A 21,638-nucleotide genomic window follows, 5' to 3' on the forward strand; every position below is an offset into this window, starting at 1 on the left:
CCCCCCCCCAGTCCCCGAAAGAGCCTAGTTCAGGTCTCTGGAGCTTTTGACATGATGTTACCTACACACTGGGGAAGGGTTAACGGGATTTGGGGCAGGCATCCCCTAGACCAGGCTTCCTAGATCTAGTCCCTGGCTTTGCCTCTCCTCCTGATCAAGCCTCCACCTACCTTCCTTCTCAGGGGTCATCGTGGAAAGCATGGCTGCAGTCATCACTTGGGCCCTCGCCCTCCTCTCAGGTGGGTCTTCTGGCCCATTGCAGTGTGGGCTTGGGATGGAGGATGGGCTGAGGGGCCTGGCCCTTAACTGTCTCATCTTTCTCTGCAGTGTTCGCAAGCATTCAGGCAAGGAAGAGCCTCTGGGACTACTTCAGTCAGAACAGTTGGAGCAAAGGCATGATGGGCCAGCCACAGAAGCTGGCACAGGAGTAAGTAGCCTGGGCAAGGCTGTGCTGAGGGCACGAGACAGCCCTACTGTGGGGTGATCCCTTGACTCTGTGGTTAACACGGAAGCTGAAGGAGCCAGCCCTGCCTATAGAACCAAACACATCTCAGTCATCTTGGGCACCCTCTGTCCAAGTCTCTCCTGCCCATGGCATCTGAGATTAGCATGCCACAGAATGACAAGATGGTGTGAATCTTGGCGTGTGTGTGACACCTTCTTGGATGGTATTGTAAGACCGAATGCCATTTTGTGTTCTGAATGTAACAATGAAGTCGGCTGGAGTCAGGACTAAAGACCAGGCTCTGGGGCCACTCCTCCTGTCCTGGCTTCTGCAAAATATTGGTGTCCCACAGCTTTGGGGAAAGGGAGATTTCAATGCCAGCAGTCTATTGGCCTGATTTTCTGTCTTTCTCCTTCTCCAGGAACCTGAAAGGCAGCTTCGAGCAAGACCTCTACAATATGAACAATTACCTAGAAAAGCTGGGACCCTTGAGAGGGCCTGGGAAGGAGCCTCCTCTACTGGCCCAGGACCCAGAAGGCATTCGGAAACAGCTGCAGCAGGAGCTGGGGGAAGTGAGCGCGCGCCTGGAGCCCTACATGGCTGCGAAGCACCAGCAGGTAGGCTGGAACTTGGAGGGCCTGAGGCAGCAGTTGAAACCCTACACGGCTGAGCTGATGGAGCAGGTGGGCCTGAGTGTGCAGGAGCTGCAAGAGCAGCTGCGCGTGGTGGGAGAAGACACCAAGGCTCAGCTCCTGGGGGGCGTGGACGAGGCGCTGAACCTGCTGCAGGACATGCAGAGTCGAGTGCTGCACCATACCGACCGAGTCAAAGAGCTCTTCCACCCTTACGCAGAACGCTTGGTGACTGGAATTGGGCACCACGTGCAGGAGCTGCACCGCAGTGTCGCTCCTCACGCAGCTGCCAGCCCCGCGCGACTCAGTCGCTGCGTGCAGACCCTGTCCCACAAACTCACACGTAAGGCAAAGGACCTGCACACCAGCATCCAACGCAACCTGGACCAGCTGCGCGATGAGCTCAGTGCCTTCATCCGAGTCAGCACAGATGGGGCAGAAGATGGAGACTCCCTGGATCCTCAGGCTCTCTCGGAGGAGGTCCGCCAGAGACTGCAGGCTTTTCGGCATGACACCTACCTGCAGATCGCTGCATTTACTCAGGCCATTGACCAGGAGACAGAGGAAATTCAGCACCAGCTAGCACCACCCCCGCCTAGCCACAGCGCCTTCGCTCCTGAGCTGGGACACTCAGACAGTAATAAGGCCCTGAGCAGACTGCAGAGCCGACTGGATGACCTGTGGGAAGACATCGCCTATGGCCTTCGTGACCAGGACCATAGTCATTTGAGTGACCCTGAGGGTCACTCGGGTTAACCCTCCAGCTCATTGTCTGGACCCTGAGCCGCTAGCATGGTCTATTAGGCAGAGGGTGGAGGGTCCTGCACACTATAGGTGGGGCCACCAAAGGTGCTGCTGTCCCAACCTACCCAGCCTCCTCAACTCCCCCACTCAGGGGCATTACATTCAGTAGGCTTTGCAAACCCAGCTTCTGGTACTCATTTGGAAATCCTAGGTAGCAAGAGTGAGGTGATGGGAGTGGGAGATGGTGTGTGGGGTGACTGACCACAAGCCAGTGCTTGACCGTGCTGGAAACCCATGCCACTACAACCTGGAGTTGGGCTCCTATTAATTCTCGCAGCCTGGTGCTGGCTGTTACAGTTGGTCCACGGAGAGGAACTCCTGTCTCCCCAGGGTTGTCATGAGAGCTTTTGTTGGAAGGGAGCAGGAGGAGAGCATGATGCAGAGAACATGTAGTGGAGTGTGTACGTCCCTGCCAGTGGTCCTGCTGGTGGGTCCAGTGATGGGAGGGGCAGAGCCCCTATTTCCTTAGAGAACTCTGAATCCAGATAAGGAACTGAGCCATCCACACGGTGAAGGAGGGCTTCTAAAAAAAAATCCTGTACAGAACAAACTGTGTGCCTTCCTCATCATACAGTCCCTACCTCCTGACTCTCAGGGAGGAACGGACTTTTGGTTGGAATGAAATAGATGCTCATGATGGAATGTTGTTGGTCTGGTGTGACTCTCATTGGACCATGTCTGAGAGCAATTGTTTCATTTCCCCTGTCTCAGAACACACCCACCATCCACTTGTACCCCTCACTTGCTCTTTCTGTCTCTTTTCCATTCTTGGTCCACTCTGGGCGAGTTCTGCCGTAGGACTCCTGGCTAGACAATGGCTGTGACGTTTGATGGGGTGGCGTGGGGAGGAGGCTGTCTTGTTCCACAGTCTGTGGATCACAGGACAGCGTGGATGCTGTGATGGAGAAGCATGCTTTCCCTGAAATCCCTGAAGGATCCCCTCACCCTTGGTTCCGTGTTCCAGATTCCTCATGCCTGCTTGACCCTCTTCTTGGGATTGATAAAAACTCTCTCTTTGAGACAGATCTCACTACAGAGTATTTGCTGGCCTGGAATACATTATGTAGATCAGGTTAGCCTCACATTAATAGAGATCTACTTGCCTCTGTCTCCTAAGTACTAGGGTTAACAACATGCTCAGAGACCTAAGAACTCTTAACTCTCTTTCGTATACACACTCACTCAGATATCAAAGATCCCCAGGGACCCAGTGAAACAGGACAGGGGTGGGGAAGGAAAGCCCAGCTCAGCACCCTTTCTTCCCAGCTCAGCCTGCTCTGCACAGGATGCTTGATACCTCCCCACTACAGATCCTCTGTGAAGCTGCGCTCCACTCAACCACACCCTTGTTACCCTCAATCCTGTAGATAGAGCCAGTTTCAGCCATGGGACTGGGTTGTGGTCTAAGACTTAGAGAGGAAGTGCTAGAAAGGAAATTTGAAAGAACCCGATAAAGTAGGGTGTTTTGTTAGAAAACAGGGAGAGATTAAGACAGCGAATGCGGTGGTGGGGGTGGGGGTGGGGGATGAGAAGCAGTAAAAAGAAGAGCATTGTATTTATAGTTAGAGGCAGTGTTTAAAAGGACAGAAGTGACGAGCTGGGGGAAAGAGAGTCAGGGAGGGGAGAAGCTGGATAACAGGAGCGAGGACCCAGGCAAGGTCTGGCCACAGTTTTTTCTTTCTTTCTTTTTTTTTTTTTTAAATTTATTTTATTTGTTGTATGTAACTACACTGTAGCTGTTTTCAGACGATCCAGAAGAGGGAGTCAGATCTGGTTACAAATGGTTGTGAGCCATCATGTGGTTGCTGGGATTTGAACTCGGAACTTTAGACCTTTGGAAGAACAGTCAGGTGCTCTTACCCACTGAGCCATCTCATCAGCCCGTGGCCACAGTTTTGAGGGCACTGCCTAGGGGATTCCAAAGCAAGCCGGTACCCTTGTCCCAGGGCATTTTACATAGACCTGAGGTCCTGGGGACAAACAGGCTACCTGTATAGAGGAGCCACAACTAGCAAGCTACACACTGAATTGGATCAGAGTAGCTGCCTTCAGACACACCAGAAGAGGGCGTCAGATCCCATTATGAATGGTTGTGAGCCACCATGTGATTGTTGGGATTTGAACTCAGGATCTTACCCGCTGAGCCATCACTCCAGCCCAGTGTGGGTCTTATCTAGCTACGGAAGTGCAGTCCAGGAATCGGAAGACTTTGTCAGAGACTGATCTAGGAAGCGCAAGGTCTGCGGCCTCTTTAAGAAGGGGGCGGGAACAGCGGCTGGAGGAAGTGAGGTCGCAGGGGCCGCGGAAGCCGGAAGCCGCCGCGGGAGCAACGCGTGGGGAAATGTCTGCCAGCGGGGCTGTGCAGCCGGGACACCCGGGGGCCGCCGTCGGGCCCTCGCCCGCTGCGGCTGCGTCACCAGCCACCGGGCCTTTGTTCCGGCCCCTCAACGCCGAGGATGAGGAACAACAGCCTACCGAGATCGAGTCACTGTGCATGAACTGTTACCGGAACGTGAGTCTGAGCCCGGGGGACCACCCAGCCTGCAGCCAGAGGCAGCTCTGGCATACAGGGTGTAAACAAGCTGAAGTCATTCTCCCCAACGCCGCTTCTGCTTCTCTAGGGCACGACGCGACTTCTGCTCACCAAGATTCCATTCTTTAGAGAAATCATCGTGAGCTCCTTTTCCTGCGAGCACTGTGGCTGGAACAACACGGAGATCCAGTCTGCAGGCAGGATCCAGGACCAGGGAGTGCGCTACACCTTGACCGTGAGAAGCCAAGAGGTGAGCGCAGACTAGAGAAGGTACCCCCACGGTTTCAGAGAGAGAGCATTGGGGGCCAGAGCCCCCAATCGGACCATCGGCCCTTCACCAGACCTGTCCCAAGCCCTTAGTGTCCTCCTTTGACAGTGGTGTCGGTGGTGCTGGCCTCTGTTCTGCTGCTTTGAGTGGTGAACGTGCTTTGCGAATTTTGTGGGAGTGATGGGATTTATGTGGGAGAGCTGGGCTTTATGGGTGGTGTTCTTACCTTCTGGGTAGTCAGGCTGACACCATGTGTACGATCCTGAAGTAGTTTGGACTCTTCTGAATGGAAGGCGGGAAGAAGAAAGATCTGGGTTGGCATCTGATGGAGAGATGGTCTGGTTATTTCCCAAGCTTTATTGCTGACCTCTTCAGCTAGAACGGTTTGCTTTCTGTCCAGGACATGAACAGAGAAGTGGTAAAGACAGACTCTGCCACCACAAGGATCCCCGAGCTGGATTTTGAGATTCCAGCTTTCAGCCAGAAGGGAGGTGAGTTTTAAGATCAGGTGTGTGAGGTGTGTGAGCCGTTCACACCTTGCTGAAATGTTTCCTATTTTCTTGCAAAGCCTGGTCCAGGTCACGCCTAGTGGCTTGTGTTTGGCCATTTAATTATAGTGGATTTTCATGTTTTAATGTGAGTAGAAAGTTATAGTTAAATCTCTCTCTCTCTCTTTTTTTTTTTTTTTTTTTGTTGGTTTTTAGGGTTTCCCTGTGTAGCTCTGGCTGTCCTGGAACTCACTCTGTAGACCAGGCTGGCCCCGAACTCGGAAATCCGCCTGCCTCTGCCTCCCAAGTGCTGGGATCAAAGGCCTGCGCCACCACTGCCCGTCTAGTTAAATCTCTTAAGAGTCCAGTAGTCAGACAGACCACGGTGTGCTTAGTTTAGAGCTTTATAGATGAGGAGAAGGAGGCCTGCAGAGTTCAGGGAAAGTGCTGAGGGTCACGCAGACAAGTGATAGCACGTTAGCACTCACTTGTCTCATGTTTCATTCACCACAAGCTCTGACCACTGTTGAAGGACTCATCAGCCGCGCGATCTCTGGCCTGGAACAGGATCAGCCCACACGACGGGTGAGTAGGGATGAGTCAAACTATCAGACCAAATGTTGGGGGACTTTTTGATTGAGCACATAAAGGAGCTAGTTCTCCATGTTGTGCTGTCCCCAGCCCGTGTCGCGGTGTGCCCTCCCGCACTTCAGATAATGTCACATGACCTTGGAAGAGTCTTTGGCTTATCTACAGCTTCCTGAGGATTCTTTTACATCTGTACTTATTATTAGAGAAATAATGTCATTGCACATTGCTGCTGTCTGTCTCTAACTGGCTAGAGAGGCATAACAGAATTTTGGATTTTTAAAGGAATTTCTTTTTAATTATGTGTTATGTGCCCGTGTGATGTAAGATGTAAATGTGATGGCAGATACCTTTGTGAGCCAGAAGCAACAGTTCCCCATGGAGACGAAGCTACAGTGCAGTGGAATAATAAATAAGAAAATAAGCCCACCTCCTAACCCCCGGCATCGTTTATAAACTTCAGATGAGCTTCTTGTGTCTCACTATGAAATTCGGGTCCCTGTGCTCCCAGTATAAGTGGATGTTAAGGATCTGACTGGAGGGATGTGGCCGTCGGAGGGTTGGGGTGTGGGGTGTACTGCCAAGTCTGCAGTTTTCATTCTGTTCCTGGCAGGCAGTAGAAGGTGCCATCGCAGAAAGAATTGATGAGTTCATTGGCAAACTAAAGGACCTAAAGCAAATGGCTTCCCCTTTCACACTGGTAAGTACTGGGCTACTGCAGCCGCTTTCAGTGTAAGGAGGAGGGGAGCATCCCTTGACACTGACTGATGCCGGTAACCATGGAGCTTGGCAAGTGGAAGAGGCAAGAAGATCAAGAGTTTGGACTCATCCTTGACTTGATAGCACGCTATAGGCCAGGCTAGGCTATGCTGAAGCCCAACCTAAAAATAAAAAAATGGACCAGGATTTTTCTAGTGTGTTCTAGCGCTGGATGGAAGTTATGCATGGTTTATTTTACTCTCTCCTCTCTTATCTGTTAGATCATTGATGATCCCTCGGGAAACAGCTTTGTAGAAAACCCACATGCTCCCCAGAAAGATAATGCCTTGGTGATCACATACTATGAGCGAACCCCACAGCAAGCTGAGATGCTGGGGCTCCAAGTAAGTGGACTGATTAAGTCAGAGGGATGCTCTGGGGTTGCCCTGTGTTCTGGGTCCTGAAGTCACTAAAGTCACTTTGCTATTGCTGCCACCATCATCCAGTGCATCCTGTCACGGCCTTTTATCGCACTCACAAAGCAGGTGTCAGTCACAGGAACCCAGCCTTGAGCCCTGTCTTTTTCTTGTCTGGGGATTTGCTTTGGCTTCTCTATCCATCTGTCCTTTGAGGTTTCCGTTGGTACCTTACAGGGAACAAAGGCATTCTCTCCCTCTTTAAGTAGGGCAGGGGTCTACTGTAGGCTGAGGTCTATCTGCCAACTTGTGGTTTCTGTTCTTTCAGGCAGAAGCACCAGAGGAGAAGGCGGAAGAGGAAGACCTTAGAAACGAAGTGAGTGGTGCTGGCTCCCTTTGAAGACCACAGTGGAGTTGTGGGTTGAGACTGACAAATGTCCGGTGTGTCACTGTCACAGCTCACATGGGTGACCACCCGCGGGGTGTCTTCTGCTCGAAGGGGTGGGGATGTTCAGTCTGTGCCCTTGTATTATGTCCTAGGTGCTCCAGTTCAACACTAACTGCCCAGAATGCAATGCTCCAGCTCAGACCAACATGAAGCTTGTCCGTATCTTTCAGCAGGCAATTGGGTTGCTCTTCAGCTGACTCGGGCATGAACGTTATATTACAGACGGGAGCCTTCCCTTCAGGGAAAGCCAGTGCTTTATCCTCAGTGGTGAGGATGAACCTTTAATGAAGCTACATACTGCATACTTTGGCTTCTGAGTGTGGCCAGGTCTCCGTGTTTGTGAGCACAAGGCCCGTTTATTGTAGTCTTGGGTACTGCATCTGTTTGTGTGGGACTTGGCTTTGCTTTTCCTTGGAGGGGGGGTTCTCCTTGAAGCAGATAGACTTCTTTAACTCCATCTTCCAGAAATCCCCCACTTTAAAGAGGTTATCATCATGGCCACCAACTGTGAGAATTGTGGGCATCGGACTAATGAGGTGGGTGGGAGAAGATTGGCATAGGGGCAACGCCTTTGTAGCAGTCTGCCAGCTTCCTGGATCTACTTGAGGATGGGCATCAGCTGTATTTGGGTCTTTTGGGGGCTTAGTGCTGGGGAGGAGCCACTGAAGGAGCTGAGAATTAGCCTAGAGAGAAGTTGGAAATACGAGATTGCAAGATGGATGGAAAACTGACCTTGTGGAAGGGGCTGTGGTTGCTCAGAAGGCTGAAGGTTGGACAGAGTGTGACTCAGTGAAGAACTCAGGGGAGCTGTCGGGAATGGATTTGGTGGCTGCTGTGGAGGTTGTAAGCCTTCCTTCCTAAGTGTATCGAGCATAAGCTGATTGAACTTAAGTTATGGGGACACAGTGGACAGCAAACCTGGGGCCTCATGCAGACGAGGCAAGAGCGCTGTTAGTGAGCTATGTCCCAGCCCTGACTAAACTCCTAGACTATGACAGCAAATGCAGGGATGGACTGAAATGCTTACAAGCCTCTTTCATCCTCTGACAGTCTCGGGGTTTTTTTTTTTTTCTTTTTAAGGTATATTCAGGGTTTCTTGGCAATTGCCTAAAGTTGGCATGCCACCAGGGCTGAGCAGTGTTCTGTGGACTCTTGATGGTTTCTGTTCCCGTCACTGATGCCCTTGCTGGATTAGGAGCTTCCGTCAGGGGAAGCTGGTGGTGGGAGCCTCCATAAAGCCCAAGTCTTTGTGGCAGCAGGTGAGGCCAGGGGTCTTCTCTGGAGCTGCTCCTGACCGTCATTTCCACAGGTGAAGTCCGGAGGAGCTGTGGAACCTTTGGGTACCAGGATCACCCTCCACATCACAGATCCCTCAGACATGACCAGAGACCTCCTCAAGGTAGCCTACTTGGAAAATAGCTGTTGTCATATAGCTGCTTCAGTCTAGAGGAAGTGATCATTTTAGTGCTTAAGAACACAAGGAACCCGGTAACTCCCCTGGGCTTGAGGGACCCCAGGAGGCTTTTTCCGTGACTGGGAGTACAGACTCAGAGGGTGGCCCCTAGTCTTTCTGAGCAATGACTTGGCTGTCTTTTAGTTTCTATTGGCTATATGGGCTCTTCTCTGACCCTAGACAAGGTACAATAGCTTGTAGGTGTGACTCAGTTTCCGTTTGTCATGCTAACTTCGTGTTAGTTCAGATGGGGGAGTGAGACCCTGGCTTTAGCCAGGTATTAAGAGTAAACTAACATTCTAACTTTGTCTTCAAACTGTCACTGGTTTATTAATTTGGTTGGCTTTCTTTGTTCCTAGTTTTAAATCAGTTTGTCTCTCTGTATGTCTGTCCATCTGTCTAGTGCTATGGATTGAACCTGGGACCTCTGGTAATACTAGACAAGGGCTCTTGGATGAAGCTATGCTGCCATCCAGTGATTTAATTGTAAATGTGACCTATTGTCTTATAGTCTGAGACCTGTAGTGTGGAAATCCCAGAGCTCGAGTTTGAACTGGGAATGGCTGTACTTGGGGGCAAGTTCACCACTCTAGAAGGACTGCTGAAAGACATCCGAGAATTGGTGAGTGCAGAGTGTGCTGTATCGCTTCTGTTAGCAGTTTGGCAGGGGAAGGGGTAACGTCCTTTGTCCGGGTATGATGGCACTTGAGAAGCTGGGGCAAGAAGACCGGATTTGAGGACACCTGAGACCCTATCTCAAATGCCTCCTACCAAAAACAAATTCTATTTTGTCACTTATAACTGGGGATTTCTTTGCCTTAAAGCTGGTTCAAGCCAGGTGTGGTGGCGCACACCTATAATGCCGGTACTCTGGAGGCAAAGGCAGGCAGATTTCTGAGTTTGAGGCCAGCCTGGTCTACAAAGTGAGTTCCAGGACAGCCAGGGCTACACAGGGAAACCCTGTCTTGAAAAACCAAAACCAAAACCAAACAAACAAACAAAAAAACCCAAAAGCTCGTTCAAGAGATTTGAGTATCAATTATGAAGAGAAGGAAGAGAAATTAGTTATAGGAGTTTGTTTGTTTGTTTGGTTGGTTTGGTTTGGTTTGGTTTGGTTTGGTTTTTCGAGACAGGGTTTCTCTGTGTAGCCTTGACTGTCCTGAAACTCACTCTGTAGACCAGGCTGGCCTCGAACTCAGAAATCCACCTGCCTCTGCCTCCCAAGTGCTGGGATTAAAGGTGTGTGCCACCACTGCCCAGCAGTTATAGGAATTTTTAATGGAAATTCTCAAAGCTAGCAGTGGGCCAGTGTAGTTATTTTGTGATCTTAAGTCATTTACCTCATTACAAAATAGAAGGGGGTCTTTTTGACATCTGTAGTGAATATGTGGAGACTTTTCTTGTCGGTATTTCCTAAACAGTAGTGCAAAATTATATTAGATCTTATAAATGTGTTTATTTTATTTATTTGAGAGATGGCTTTGTGATATAATTGAGGCTAGCCTTGAGGTAACCACACACACACACATACACACACACACCCCTGCCACCTCCCGGCCTCAGCCTGCCATGTGCTGGCACTGCAGGCCAAGTAACTGCCTGGCTTTTCTTTGTGAATTGTACATTGCATTTCTTTTCCATATTGGGATTAGATACTGTAAGAACGCTACTGGATTCCAGCCCCTACTGCCAGTTTCCTTCTTGGCAAAGCAGTCTCATAGACATCTTCTCCTGTCCTGTTCTCGGGCCACCCTCCTCCCCTCCCCTAAGTCAGCAAGGCGTTGTGGGACATGGAGACCAGGCTTCTCCCACTGGGAGTCCACTGCTCCCCATCCCCGGTTTGAGGTTGAGGTTGACCCATACCGTCGGTGTTGTAGTAACCCAGCTGTTGTGTTACAGGTAACCAAGAACCCATTCACATTGGGCGACAGCTCTAATCCTGGCCAGGCAGAGAAACTGCAGGAGTTTAGCCAGAAGGTGGGCCAGGTAAGTGGACCCAGGCCATTTCTGCAATCCCAATTTCCCTTTCTTTAAACTTTTGGGAACTGCACCTTGTAAACTGGATTGGCTCTCGTCTCGCAGCCATAGCCTCTTCCTTCCAGGATCTTTGTAAGAGTTACCTGCTAAGTCCTCCTCTCTCCTGTAGATCATCGAGGGCAAGATGAAGGCCCACTTTATCATGGATGACCCAGCAGGAAACAGTTACCTGCAGGTAAGTTAGGCCTTCCTGGTGGTTCTATGGAGATATATTTTCGGAACTTCATAGAATTTGCATGATAGCCCTTAACAAGGAAAGCCTTGCTAAGTCTTCAATTGGGGCCTTGGGCAGGACTTGGAAGGTAAGGAAGAAGGGGGAAGGTGGTGTTAGTGGGACTCCAAGTGTGTGTAACAAAAGGTAGATAGACCATACCTAGCTCAGGCCTGCAATCATAGGTCCTCAGAAGGCCATGAAAATGGAAAGTTTAAGACCAGCCTGTGCGATTTTTAAGACTCTTAAGATAAAATAATGTGAACAAAAAGCCAAGAGTAACTGTTTCCCTGGCTAGCGTGCTCAGTGCCCTAGGTACAGAGTGAATATATAAGAAAGTAGGCTCTTCTCTTCCTGGGTCTGCTCGTCTTGTTCTTGTTCTCACCCTCAGCACTGGAGCTTCCGTTCTGCATCTGACTGTGAAGTAAGGAGCAATAGGAACCTGGCCAGAGGGCAGGCCAGAAAAGCCAAGAGGTGTTAGGCTGAACGGGCAAGCAAACATCTGGCAATTGATACATATAAAACTGCAGCAAAATTGTGTTGAACCTGGGACCTCCTCCTTACTTTAGTATTAATGAGTGCTGATGGGCCTGGCAAAACTGGCCTAGTTTTTCACATAATTATGACCGTTGTGGTCCCCCTCCCCCAAAACCTCTTTTTTTTTTTGAGACAAGTCTTTGTTATGTAGCCTGGCTGGCTTTAAATCTGTAATCTTTCTGCCTCAATCTCCAGAGTGCTGAGATTATAAGCAATCACCAACTTTGGCTACATTTTTTTATAGGAAGGCCCATATATAAAAGTACTTAGAACTGGGGGTTAAACACTTGTATGCATGTACAGGGGCTTGGGTTTGATACTAGTATACACACACACACACACACAAACACACACACACTCTTGCAGACTGTAGCCGTGGGCTCTAGAGACCCTACAAATCCTGTGCACTTCTTCGGAGGTTGAGAGTCAGCCGTGGGAGGGGATGGCGGGCTGCACAGGCGCTGACCAGACGTCTATCTGCTCTTGGCCCTGCAGAATGTGTATGCACCTGAAGACGATCCAGAGATGAAGGTCGAGCGGTACAAGCGCACCTTTGACCAAAATGAGGAGCTCGGGCTCAATGACATGAAGACAGAGGGCTATGAGGCGGGCCTGGCCCCACAGCGGTAGCAGTGGCCAGCTCACTGGCCAGCTACAGTGCCACTCACACTGCAGGGTTATGTTACTGTTGGGAACTGACGAGGAGTGCTCAAGCCCTCGTCCATGGTGAAGAGGTTACCACTTGAGTTAGAAATGTAAGCACCCAAGGTTAGCAGCTGACTGACGAAGCAGCTGCAGCCCTACTGTGCTCCTTGACCTTCTTTTGGAGTTTTTAAGTCGGCGTGAGAAGAATCCCAGAAACACCAGGCGGTCTGCCATCACCTTTTGCTTGTCAGCTCTCTGACCTCCAGTACTGGACCTTTGAAGTCTGGGGAAGTGAAATACAAGTTTCTGCTGGCTCTGGGCATGTGAAGTACTGACTCTTAGCAGGGAAGGATGATGGAGGGGCCGAGCAGGTACAGGTGAAGACGCTACATTAAAGTGATGGCCTTTAAACGACACCCGCCTCTGCGTTCATGTCCTTACTGATTACCATGTGCTAGAGGCCAGCAGCCTAAGCTGGGTCACACTGAGTCACACCTGCAGCCCCAGCTCCGAGGAGACTGAGGACAGCTTGGGCCATGCAGTGAGATTCTTTCTTCATGAAAAGAAATGAGGAAGGAAAAACCAGTTTAAGTTTCCCAAGCAAATCTTTCTTGAGGTGGCTGCTGTCAGAGGCAGCATTTGATTCACTCCAGTAGGTCATCCTGTCTGTTCTGAGCCAGGTATACCTGTGTGGAGTCTAGCTGTTCTCATGCAGCTTAAAGCAGTCTGGAAAGCAGGGTGGCATACACCTTTAATCCCAGCAGAGGCAGGTGGTTCTCTGAGTTTGAAGCCAATTTGGTCTACAGAGGAAGTTCCAGGACAGCCTGGGCTACACAGAAAAACCCTGATTCAAGACAAAACAAATTCAAACTGGATAACCTGCACCATCCTTGTTTGGCCTCTGCTAGCAAAAATTAGAGCCAGGCAGTATGAAGATGTGTGGGTTCCTGTACTTACCGGAAAGTTCTTGTTATCTATAAAGGAGGCTAATAAAACTGAAGGCTGGGTCATGGTGTAAATAGTCCAGCTACTGGAGAGGCTGAGGAGGAAGGGTAACAAATTCAGGGGCAGCCTAGGCAATTTAGATCTTCAACATTCAAAAGAGTGGGGATGTAGTTCTGCTATAGAACTCCTGCATACCATGTGCAAAAGGCCTTGGGTTTAATCCTCGGTGCTGGATGAAAGAAAAAAAATGGTGAGGGTTAAGTGAGAAGTCATAAAACACTTAAGCCTTTATAGAAGAAACTCCAGAATCTTCCTGGTTTTCTTTGCCACACTGACCAGGAATCCATTTCACTGGGAAGAGTTTATATCATTTTTTCGGAAGACAATACCAAAGGTGAGAGGGTCAGTACAGGTTTGATAAAAACCTATCAAACTTTCATAGTCACAAGTTTGACTTCCCCTAAATGGTACCCGGAAGCCTCTTCCAGCAGACTTCCAACCAAAAGGTATTTATACCAATAAAAGTGATTGAAATTGAAACGTTTGGTACAGCGTCCATTATTAAAACGCTGCTCAAGAATGTGCCCCTAGTGGTACAGCTATGGTAAGTCCCACATTCATACAGGTGTTCTTACTCTGGCGCTGACGCTGCCAGGGTAGGATCATGTTACATCGGCCTGTGGCTTCTCAGCTGAGACAGCATGGGCTGCAGGCTGTTGCACCGATGCGTCGTCTCAGGAAAGCACAGCCAGCCCGAGATGTACGCACGCTTCCCCGGAGCCTGCCAAGGTTCACGCCTTTCAGCCCAACAGTTCAAAAAGTCCCCGTCTTAAAGCTTCCGCTTCTGGCTCCACCCCTACCGTTTCGCGTTGAAGAATTTTGTCCCCCACGCCGAGCTGTTGCTCCGCCCTCGCCGCTGCCATGGCGGCAGCTCCGCCACTCACCAAAGCTGAGTATCTGAAGCGTTACTTGTCTGGGACCGATGGTGGCTTGGAAGGAGGTCCCGAGGCCGGTCGCAAGCGGCGCAAAAAACGGCCGAAGCCTGGAGGCGCTGGCGGCAAGGGGTGAGTGGACCGGTGGGGTGTCGCGCTGCCCGGTGGCGCCCTCGGCCGCAGCTCTTCCTCGTCCTGGCCCGCGCGGTGCTGCCGACCCCGGCCCGAGCTCAGGCCCCGCTCCACTGCCCCGGGGCGGGCTTGTAGCTGCCACTGGCAGCCCAGACCTCAGCCTCTGAGCAGCGCCTTCCTTGTGTTAAAGGCAGCTAGAACTTAACTCACTCTCTCCCCGCGTTTGTAGCTTACGTCGTTCTAGGTACAGATTGAAAGTCGTGTCCAAGAATATCAAAGCTGATTCAAACCTTTTTCTTTCTCATTTTATTTCTCTCTTTCTCCCTTCCCTTCTCATTCTTTCCTTCTTTCTCCCTTCCCTCTTCTTTCTTTATTTCTTTCTTTCATTCAAGATCCAAAAATCTCTTTCTGAGGGTTCCAAAGTGCCAGGAACTGATCTGGAATCAAAGACCCATATCCTATTACTCACATCTACTACTAACAGTAACAACTAAAATGGGAACAGTTCACATCATGTGCCTGGCCTCTTTCTAAAAAAATTGACCATATAGCTTTCAGAACATTGTAATGGAGCAGACAATTATATTAAATACTATACTTCCAGACTGCAAAGAGATGTGCTGAGACAGAGTTCAGATGAAATGTCCATTAGTAACTTGGCCACTGGAATGTGGAAAGGTTGGGTTAGGAGATCCAACATCAACCTACAGAACTAAAGGAAAAGTCTGTATTTGTAGACTTTAGAGCAGCAGCCCTAAGTTTAGCAGCTTACTAAAGGTGCTATTTTGGATAGAAAGTTGAAACTCTGGGGGCTAATTCCATTCTCACACTCCACTCTCAGGTCTACTAAATGCTTATCAGCTTAAAGAGAGTACTAGATAGGATACAAAGTGTGGCTCACCCTCTCTGTGGTGCAGTATCATGGTCTGACAGTATTATTACCGTATGGTCCATTGAACTGGGTCGAATTAGTCCCTCATTTCCACACTTATCTTCATTAGAGCTTGAGCATGACCTCATTTATAGATGGAATCTTCGTGGTGTTACCAGTTAAGATGAGCCTATCATTCAGTGAAGGTGGTGCTGAATTCAGTGTGGCTGATGTCCCTGGAAGAAGGGGCAATGCCATGCAGGGGGAAAGTTTAAGCTTTGGAGCAATACTGATTAGAATTAGAATCCTAGCTGTGCTACTTATAGCCTGAGTGGTCCATTGCAAGAGATGCTCATCTCTCTGAGCCTGAAGTCCCAGCCCTTACAGTGATCTTGCACCTTACTACTTGTCTGAAATGGTTGTTGTGATTAAAGCAGTGTCATGTGTTCCTGGCATTTCAAATAACCTCCTTGCAGTTCATCTGTGCGGCACACATTTATTGGACTGCCACCACCTTACAGTAATTGGGGCACTGGTTCCTGAAGCTCTTTCACAAAATGATACACTATTTTCATGTCAACTATTCACACCCTCTTTAAATCATCCTTAGATTACTTAAAAGCCCACTACAGCTTAGGTAGTATGCCAGTAGTTACATTATATAGGCCATTGTAACTAAAGAAAGTCTACCTATTTAATACATTGGCTATTCCTTTTCCCCTGGTTGAGTTTGCACTTGTGAAGTCCATGGGTGTGGAGGGCTGAATACCTCCTGTGACAGTTGTGTTGAAGAGGCCTTGATGAACAAAAAATGTATTAGTCAGCGGGATATGGTGGTAAAAGTCTATAATCCCAGCACAGGGGAGGCTGGGCTGGAGAATAGAGAGCTGAAAGCTAGCTATAGGGAACAACAACAAGAACAAGGGAATAAATAAGAGAATGCCTTAGCCCTTGGCTGTTGGAACTTAGAATTTAATGAGTATATGGGCTGATAAATACAAATGAAAGCATTCTAAGAGTGTGTAGAGGTATTTCTACTCTGGGAGTAGGAGACAGTGAGCAAGAAAGATAGGTCCAAGGAAGTTATTCAAAACCAGGGCCCAAAGAAAATAAGATTCGTGATTAACAGTGAGAAGAGTAGGTCTGGCAGAAGGAAGGGGGTGCCTTTGTAAAAACTGATATTACCAAAGGCGGACAGTGACGGAGTGAATTGACAGCACACAAACACTGAGCCATACCTTTAAGTTTAAAAGCCAGTAGGGGGCAGTGACATTTCTCTGCACTTGACAAGCCTGACAACCTGAATTCCATCCCTTGAACCCACATAGCGGAGGGAGAGAGCTGACTCCTGCAAGTTGTCCTCTGGCCTCCATATGCACATGCTGTATCACATATATACACCATCACTGTCACACACACACACGCGCACACACTCTAAATGTCAAAGAACAACAGGTAGGGAGCTGGAGAGATGGCTCAGAGTACAGACTACTCTTCCAGAGGTCCTGAGTTCAATCCCCAGCAACTACATGGTAGCTCACAACCATCTGTAAAGAACAACAGGTAAATGTAGGTAGGCCCGTGTCACAGCATGACTTCCTTTTTGAGTTTTTATTGTTCTCATCTAGAATGCGGATTGTTGATGATGATGTGGGCTGGGCGGCTATCTCTACTGCTAAGCTGGAAAAGGAGGAGGAAGAGGATGGAGATTTGCCTGTGGTATGTATCTCGTGGAGACTTTTGTTAGGACTTTGAAATGATCCAGGCTTCTCAGACTTGACACTGAGCAAGGGGAGAGGTGACCCTCAGAGAGCTGTGTGGCACTGTTTCCTTCATGGTGCTTATACAGACAGACAGTCCCAACTTAATGTGGTGGGTTTTTTTTTTTTTTTTTTTTTTTTTTTTTTTTTTTTTTTTTTTTTTTTTTTTTTTTTTTTTTTTTNTTTTTTGGTTTGTTTTGATTTGGTTTGGTTTTGGTTTTTGGTTTTTGGTTTTTCGAGACAGGGTTTCTCTGTGTAGCCCTGGCTATCCTGGAACTCACTCTGTAGACCAGGCTGGCCTTGAACTCAGAAATCTACCTGCCTCTGCCTCCCAAGTGCTGGGATTAAAGGTGTGTGCCACCACCCCTGGCTCCAACTTAATGTTTTGACTGTGCAGTGGTGTGGACATGATACATTTTCAGCAGAAAATGGTTTTGAATTTTGATCTTCGGGCTAGCACTGTTTGGTATGATAGTCTCATGATGGACAGTAGACGTCAGTCATGCAATCACAAGGAGAAGCAGGCAGTTCTCTGCCTGTAAGCTATGGCTCTGGGTTCTTGAGACAAGTGCTCCTTGGCTGGGTCCTGTGGGTTTCCTCGCTGTAGTGCCCCTACTCCTGCAGGTGGCTGAGTTTGTGGATGAGCGTCCAGAAGAGGTAAAGCAGATGGAGGCCTTCCGCTCCAGTGCCAAGTGGAAGCTTCTGGGAGGTGAGTGTCAGCAGTGACACAACTGCACATCTCACTTCCTGGATGGGTTCCTTCTGCTTCCCTGCCTTAGAGGAATGCTTGCTTTGTTTTATGTCAGTGATGATGAAAAACATGGTGGGACAAAGATGTCAGGACTTTAGAAGAAAGGCATGGAACATTAGAGGCTGACTTGTCAGAGCCCGGAGACCAGCCTTTCCACGGTTCTAGAATGAAACAGCTCCCGTGGTCAGGGCCAGAGTTTTGTCTTTCACTTTGTGACTATTTCTCTGTTTTCCTGACTTTCCATAAACAAGGCTCTCCCATCTCCTCCTCCATCCCCTGTGTCTTCCTTTCCTTCCTTTCTTTTTTTTAAACCTTTGAGACGGTCTCAGTCTATAGTCTAGGTCACTGTGATTGAATCTTACTTCTTGAGATCTATTTAACTATAGAATATTCCTGGTGCTTGCTCTTTTCTTATATATAGGTGACAAAAGAATTGTCTCCTAAGTGGGGTTTGTTACCCTCTGTGCCATTAGGCCAGAGCACATTGTGGGACTCTTACTGTTTGCTCTTGTGTTTAGGCCATGGTGAAGATGGACATTTTCATCACGATGACCAAGATTCATCTCCTCCTAGGAGGGTCCGTCATGACACCCCAGACCCATCTCCTCCCAGAAAGGCCCGTCATGACACCCCAGAGCCATCTCCTCCCAGGAGAGTTCGTCATGATACCCCGGATCTCTCTCCCCCAAGGAGAGTCCGTCATGACACCCCAGACCCATCTTCTCCCAGGAAGGCCCGTCATGACACCCCAGACCCATCTCCTCCCAGGAGAGTTCGTCATGATACCCCGGATCTATCTCCCCCAAGGAGAGTCCGTCATGACACCCCGGATCCATCTCCTCCCAGGAGAGTTCGTCATGACACCCCGGATCTATCTCCCCCAAGGAGAGTCCGTCATGACACCCCGGATCCATCTCCTCCCAGGAGAGTCCGCCATGACTCAGCTGCTTCTCCCCCCAGGAAGTGTCATCGTAATTCTTCAGCCGTATCTCCTAGGAGAGGCCATCATGGTTCCTTAGGTACCTCTTCTCCAAGACAGACCCATAACCACTCCCCTACTGCAGCCCAGCATAGAAGGACTCTTGACTCTTCAGGTGCACAGCATCTCAGGAGGGCCCATCATGAGTCCCCTGATTTGGAACTGCACAAAGCCAAAAGTAGTAAAGCTGCAGAAAGAGCCCCTGGCAAGGCTGCATCCCAGAGTGGGCTAGGACCCTCTCACCCATCACTCTCCACCAACAGCAAGTACGAGCATGACTCTGACCTCTCTCCTCCACGGAAACGGCAAGCAAAGGCTCATTTTGGAGCTAAGAAACAGCTTGATTCTAAAGGTGAGCATAAGGCTATGCATAAGAGGACCTTCTTCCTGGGGAGTGTAAGAACGAGTTTCTTTTGGAAAGTTTTGAAAGAAGAGAGACTAGACTTAGGGGAGTTGAAAAATAAAAGGGTTGGGGGAAAGTTTCATGTCCTTTTGCTCACTCGCCCTCCCCATAAAACGGCAAAGATGGGGTGGGCTCAGAGGCTCAGAGGTAAAGCATTGCCTTCACCACTGCAGTAAACGGAGAAAATCGACTCCTGAAAGTTGTCCTCTGACCTCCGCATGTACATGCCTACGATCAGGTACACACATGCACACATACAGTAATAATAAACACAAATACACTGATGTACAGAAATGTATAGACACAGCAGGGTCACAAAATTGTGTCATTTAGACAACGTTATTGCTAGTGTTGTAGCCGGTGTCCTTAGGTGGTTTGGGCACGCATGTTGGGCGTAGTTGGGCCTGAGTGTGCAGAACATACTTGTTGCCTGTGGATTCTTGCCTGCTCGCTCCACTTACCAGTCTTCCCTGAGTTTGCCCTGAGGATATTTGACAATCGTCATGTACATACACTGATGGCACAACTGGGATTGCTGCTTTTTTTCTTTTTTTTTAAGAGTTGTTTATTTAATATATATTAGTGCACTATTGCTCTCTTCAGACACACCAGAAGGGGGCATGAGATCCCATTACAGATGGTTGTGAGCCACCATGTGGTTGCTGGGAATTGAACTCAGGACCTCTGGAAGAACAGTCAGTGCTCTTAACTGCTGAGCCATCTCTCTAGCCCTTTATTATTTCTTATCTTAGATCTCCTGGGGATTTAACTGATAGGTTCCTAGAAAACTATGGAGTTATTTACTAGGTCAGAATGTGTGGCTGTTGCTACTACCTAGTACCTGCTATATAGTGGCTTTTCAGGAGGTGACCGGTGACACTGCCATCTAGAACAAGCCCCTGCAGAAAAGGTTTTTTTACTTCATCATTTGTTTTAGCTATAGTTTTAATCTTAAAATGAAATTACTTTGTTATTCTTGATTCTGGGGAGATCAGCATATAGTCCAGGTCTTCAGTCTGCCACACTGCAGGGGCCAACTCATTTCTGATGCCAGTTCTGAAGAGGGTGGCAGTGAGAGATGGCAGTATAGCCTGTGTCTGAGATCTCATACACTTTTCAAAGTCACCAGACACTGGAGGCCAGGAAACCAAGCCCCCGCCTTTGTTCTTCTCTGTGTCACTTGTGCCTGTGTTTTGGTTAGTCATGTTATTTCATAGGATGACTAAAAAGACACTGTGCCCAGCTTGGTAAGTTCTTTTAAGCAATCTCCTAAGGAGTTAATGGTCCTTCCCTTCTCTCTCGTGCTGAGGACCAAACCCAGGTCTGACATCCCAGGCAGGCATTTTACTGCTGAACCATACCCATCCTTGATTCATTCTTTAATCCCTAGATTCTCTTAGACACAGGAGATTTCATAGACGCGTTTGTTCTTTTCTACTTAGGTATCTACCAAAAAGCCTCTGATTCAGATCTTTCTCCTCCACGGAAAAAAAAAAATTCGGGGCACCAGGATTCTGATTCAGATCTGTCACCACCACGGAACAGAGCAAGGCGCCAGAGCTCTGACTCCGACCTCTCTCCACCCCGGAGAAGACAGAGGACCAAATCTTCCGATTCTGACCTCTCCCCACCTCGAAGGAGTCCCCGTCCTGGCAAGAAGGTAGGTTTCCAGGAGTTGTGTCTTTCTTTATTGGGGAGACTCCTCCCTTCTGGCCTTACAGGCACCGCAGAGGCTCCAGCAGAGAATGAGAAAGTGGTACAGGAAATTGGAGTTAGAAGCATTTCTGGAACTTTCTCTGACGGTGACCTGGGTGGAACTCGTCTTAGCTGGGCTTGAGTGAAGCTTGGGAACCAGAATGTTGAGTTTGAAGGCTGTGCTACTGCACCCAAGTGGTGCTCAGAATGTTGTAGACTTTGGACTGTTGTGCATTTCTGGTTTTGGATCAGGAGTGCCCAGCTGCCTCTCAGAGCCTTGTAATGCCACCAGTCTCATCTCAGTGTCTTGTCTTTGTTGTTTTGAGTGTATTCCAAGGCTGGCCTTGAACTTCTGACTCATCTGCCTCTTCCCACCTGTTGATATACAAGCTGGCACCACCTGTTTTCCTAACAGTAAATTGAGGCTTACAGATTATAAAGTGCAGTTAGAAGTGCAGAACCCTGTGAAACCAATAATAGCTTTAAATTCTACTTCTGCTACTTAGTATCTGTGAGATTGGACGAGAAACTATATTCCTCTAAATGTCAGCTTTTTGCTTTTTAAAATGTGCATAAGTGAGTTCAAAGCCAGCCTGTGCTGTAGGGGACTCTATCTTTTTTTTTTTTTTTAAAGAAAAGTCATGCAAATTCTTACTCCCTTCTATGTGCCCCATGTTTGTGTTTCTGTTTATTTTAAAATTTGATACCATAAAGTGTTCTGTGAGATTAGATATTTCCCACTCTATGTTGTGAGCCCTGTTTGTGGTCAATACTGAGAATTTAAAACTAGAGGTTTTGGTTTGGTTATAGCTGACAGTCAGGCACTGGAGCAGCTATCTGTCTCCTGGCAAAATGGTGTTGCTGTTGCCTCTCCTCTTGCACAGGCTGCACACGTGTATTCCTCTTGCACAGGCTGCACACGTGTATTCCTCTTGCACAGGCTGCACACGTGTATTCCTCTTGCAC

At 48.7% G+C, this 21,638-nt stretch overlaps 3 protein-coding genes across 4 annotated transcripts in view; all 3 read left to right on the plus strand.

The window, feature by feature from the left end:
• Positions 1-2,523, plus strand: part of Apoa5 (apolipoprotein A5) — a 2,903-nt gene extending 380 nt beyond the window's left edge. For both annotated transcript variants that reach the window (XM_021172621.2, XM_021172620.1), the window contains exons 2-4: positions 183-239; positions 328-427; positions 867-2,523. In XM_021172621.2, the coding sequence (XP_021028280.1) occupies positions 200-239; positions 328-427; positions 867-1,833 (1,107 nt within the window). In that variant the 5' untranslated portion in view covers positions 183-199 and the 3' untranslated portion in view covers positions 1,834-2,523. The remainder of the gene's footprint in view (positions 1-182; positions 240-327; positions 428-866) is intronic.
• Positions 2,524-3,699: 1,176 nt separating this feature from the next.
• On the plus strand, positions 3,700-12,620 carry Zpr1 (ZPR1 zinc finger). The gene is made up of 14 exons (XM_021172420.2): positions 3,700-4,393; positions 4,503-4,664; positions 5,083-5,173; positions 5,685-5,755; positions 6,372-6,458; positions 6,739-6,861; positions 7,202-7,249; positions 7,414-7,480; positions 7,787-7,857; positions 8,631-8,720; positions 9,286-9,396; positions 10,674-10,760; positions 10,921-10,986; positions 12,055-12,620. Exons 1-14 carry the CDS (start codon positions 4,223-4,225, stop codon positions 12,187-12,189), a joined length of 1,380 nt encoding a protein of 459 aa, XP_021028079.1. The 5' UTR covers positions 3,700-4,222; the 3' UTR covers positions 12,190-12,620.
• Positions 12,621-14,064: 1,444 nt separating this feature from the next.
• Bud13 (BUD13 homolog) overlaps positions 14,065-21,638 on the plus strand; it is a 15,137-nt gene continuing 7,563 nt past the window's right edge. The window contains exons 1-5 of the mRNA XM_021172422.2: positions 14,065-14,213; positions 16,713-16,803; positions 17,469-17,553; positions 18,114-18,926; positions 20,420-20,637. Of these exons, the coding sequence (XP_021028081.1) occupies positions 14,071-14,213; positions 16,713-16,803; positions 17,469-17,553; positions 18,114-18,926; positions 20,420-20,637 (1,350 nt within the window). The 5' untranslated portion in view covers positions 14,065-14,070. The remainder of the gene's footprint in view (positions 14,214-16,712; positions 16,804-17,468; positions 17,554-18,113; positions 18,927-20,419; positions 20,638-21,638) is intronic.

Source organism: Mus caroli, chromosome 9, assembly GCF_900094665.2.
Source record: "Mus caroli chromosome 9, CAROLI_EIJ_v1.1, whole genome shotgun sequence".
Lineage (NCBI taxonomy): Eukaryota > Metazoa > Chordata > Mammalia > Rodentia > Muridae > Mus > Mus caroli.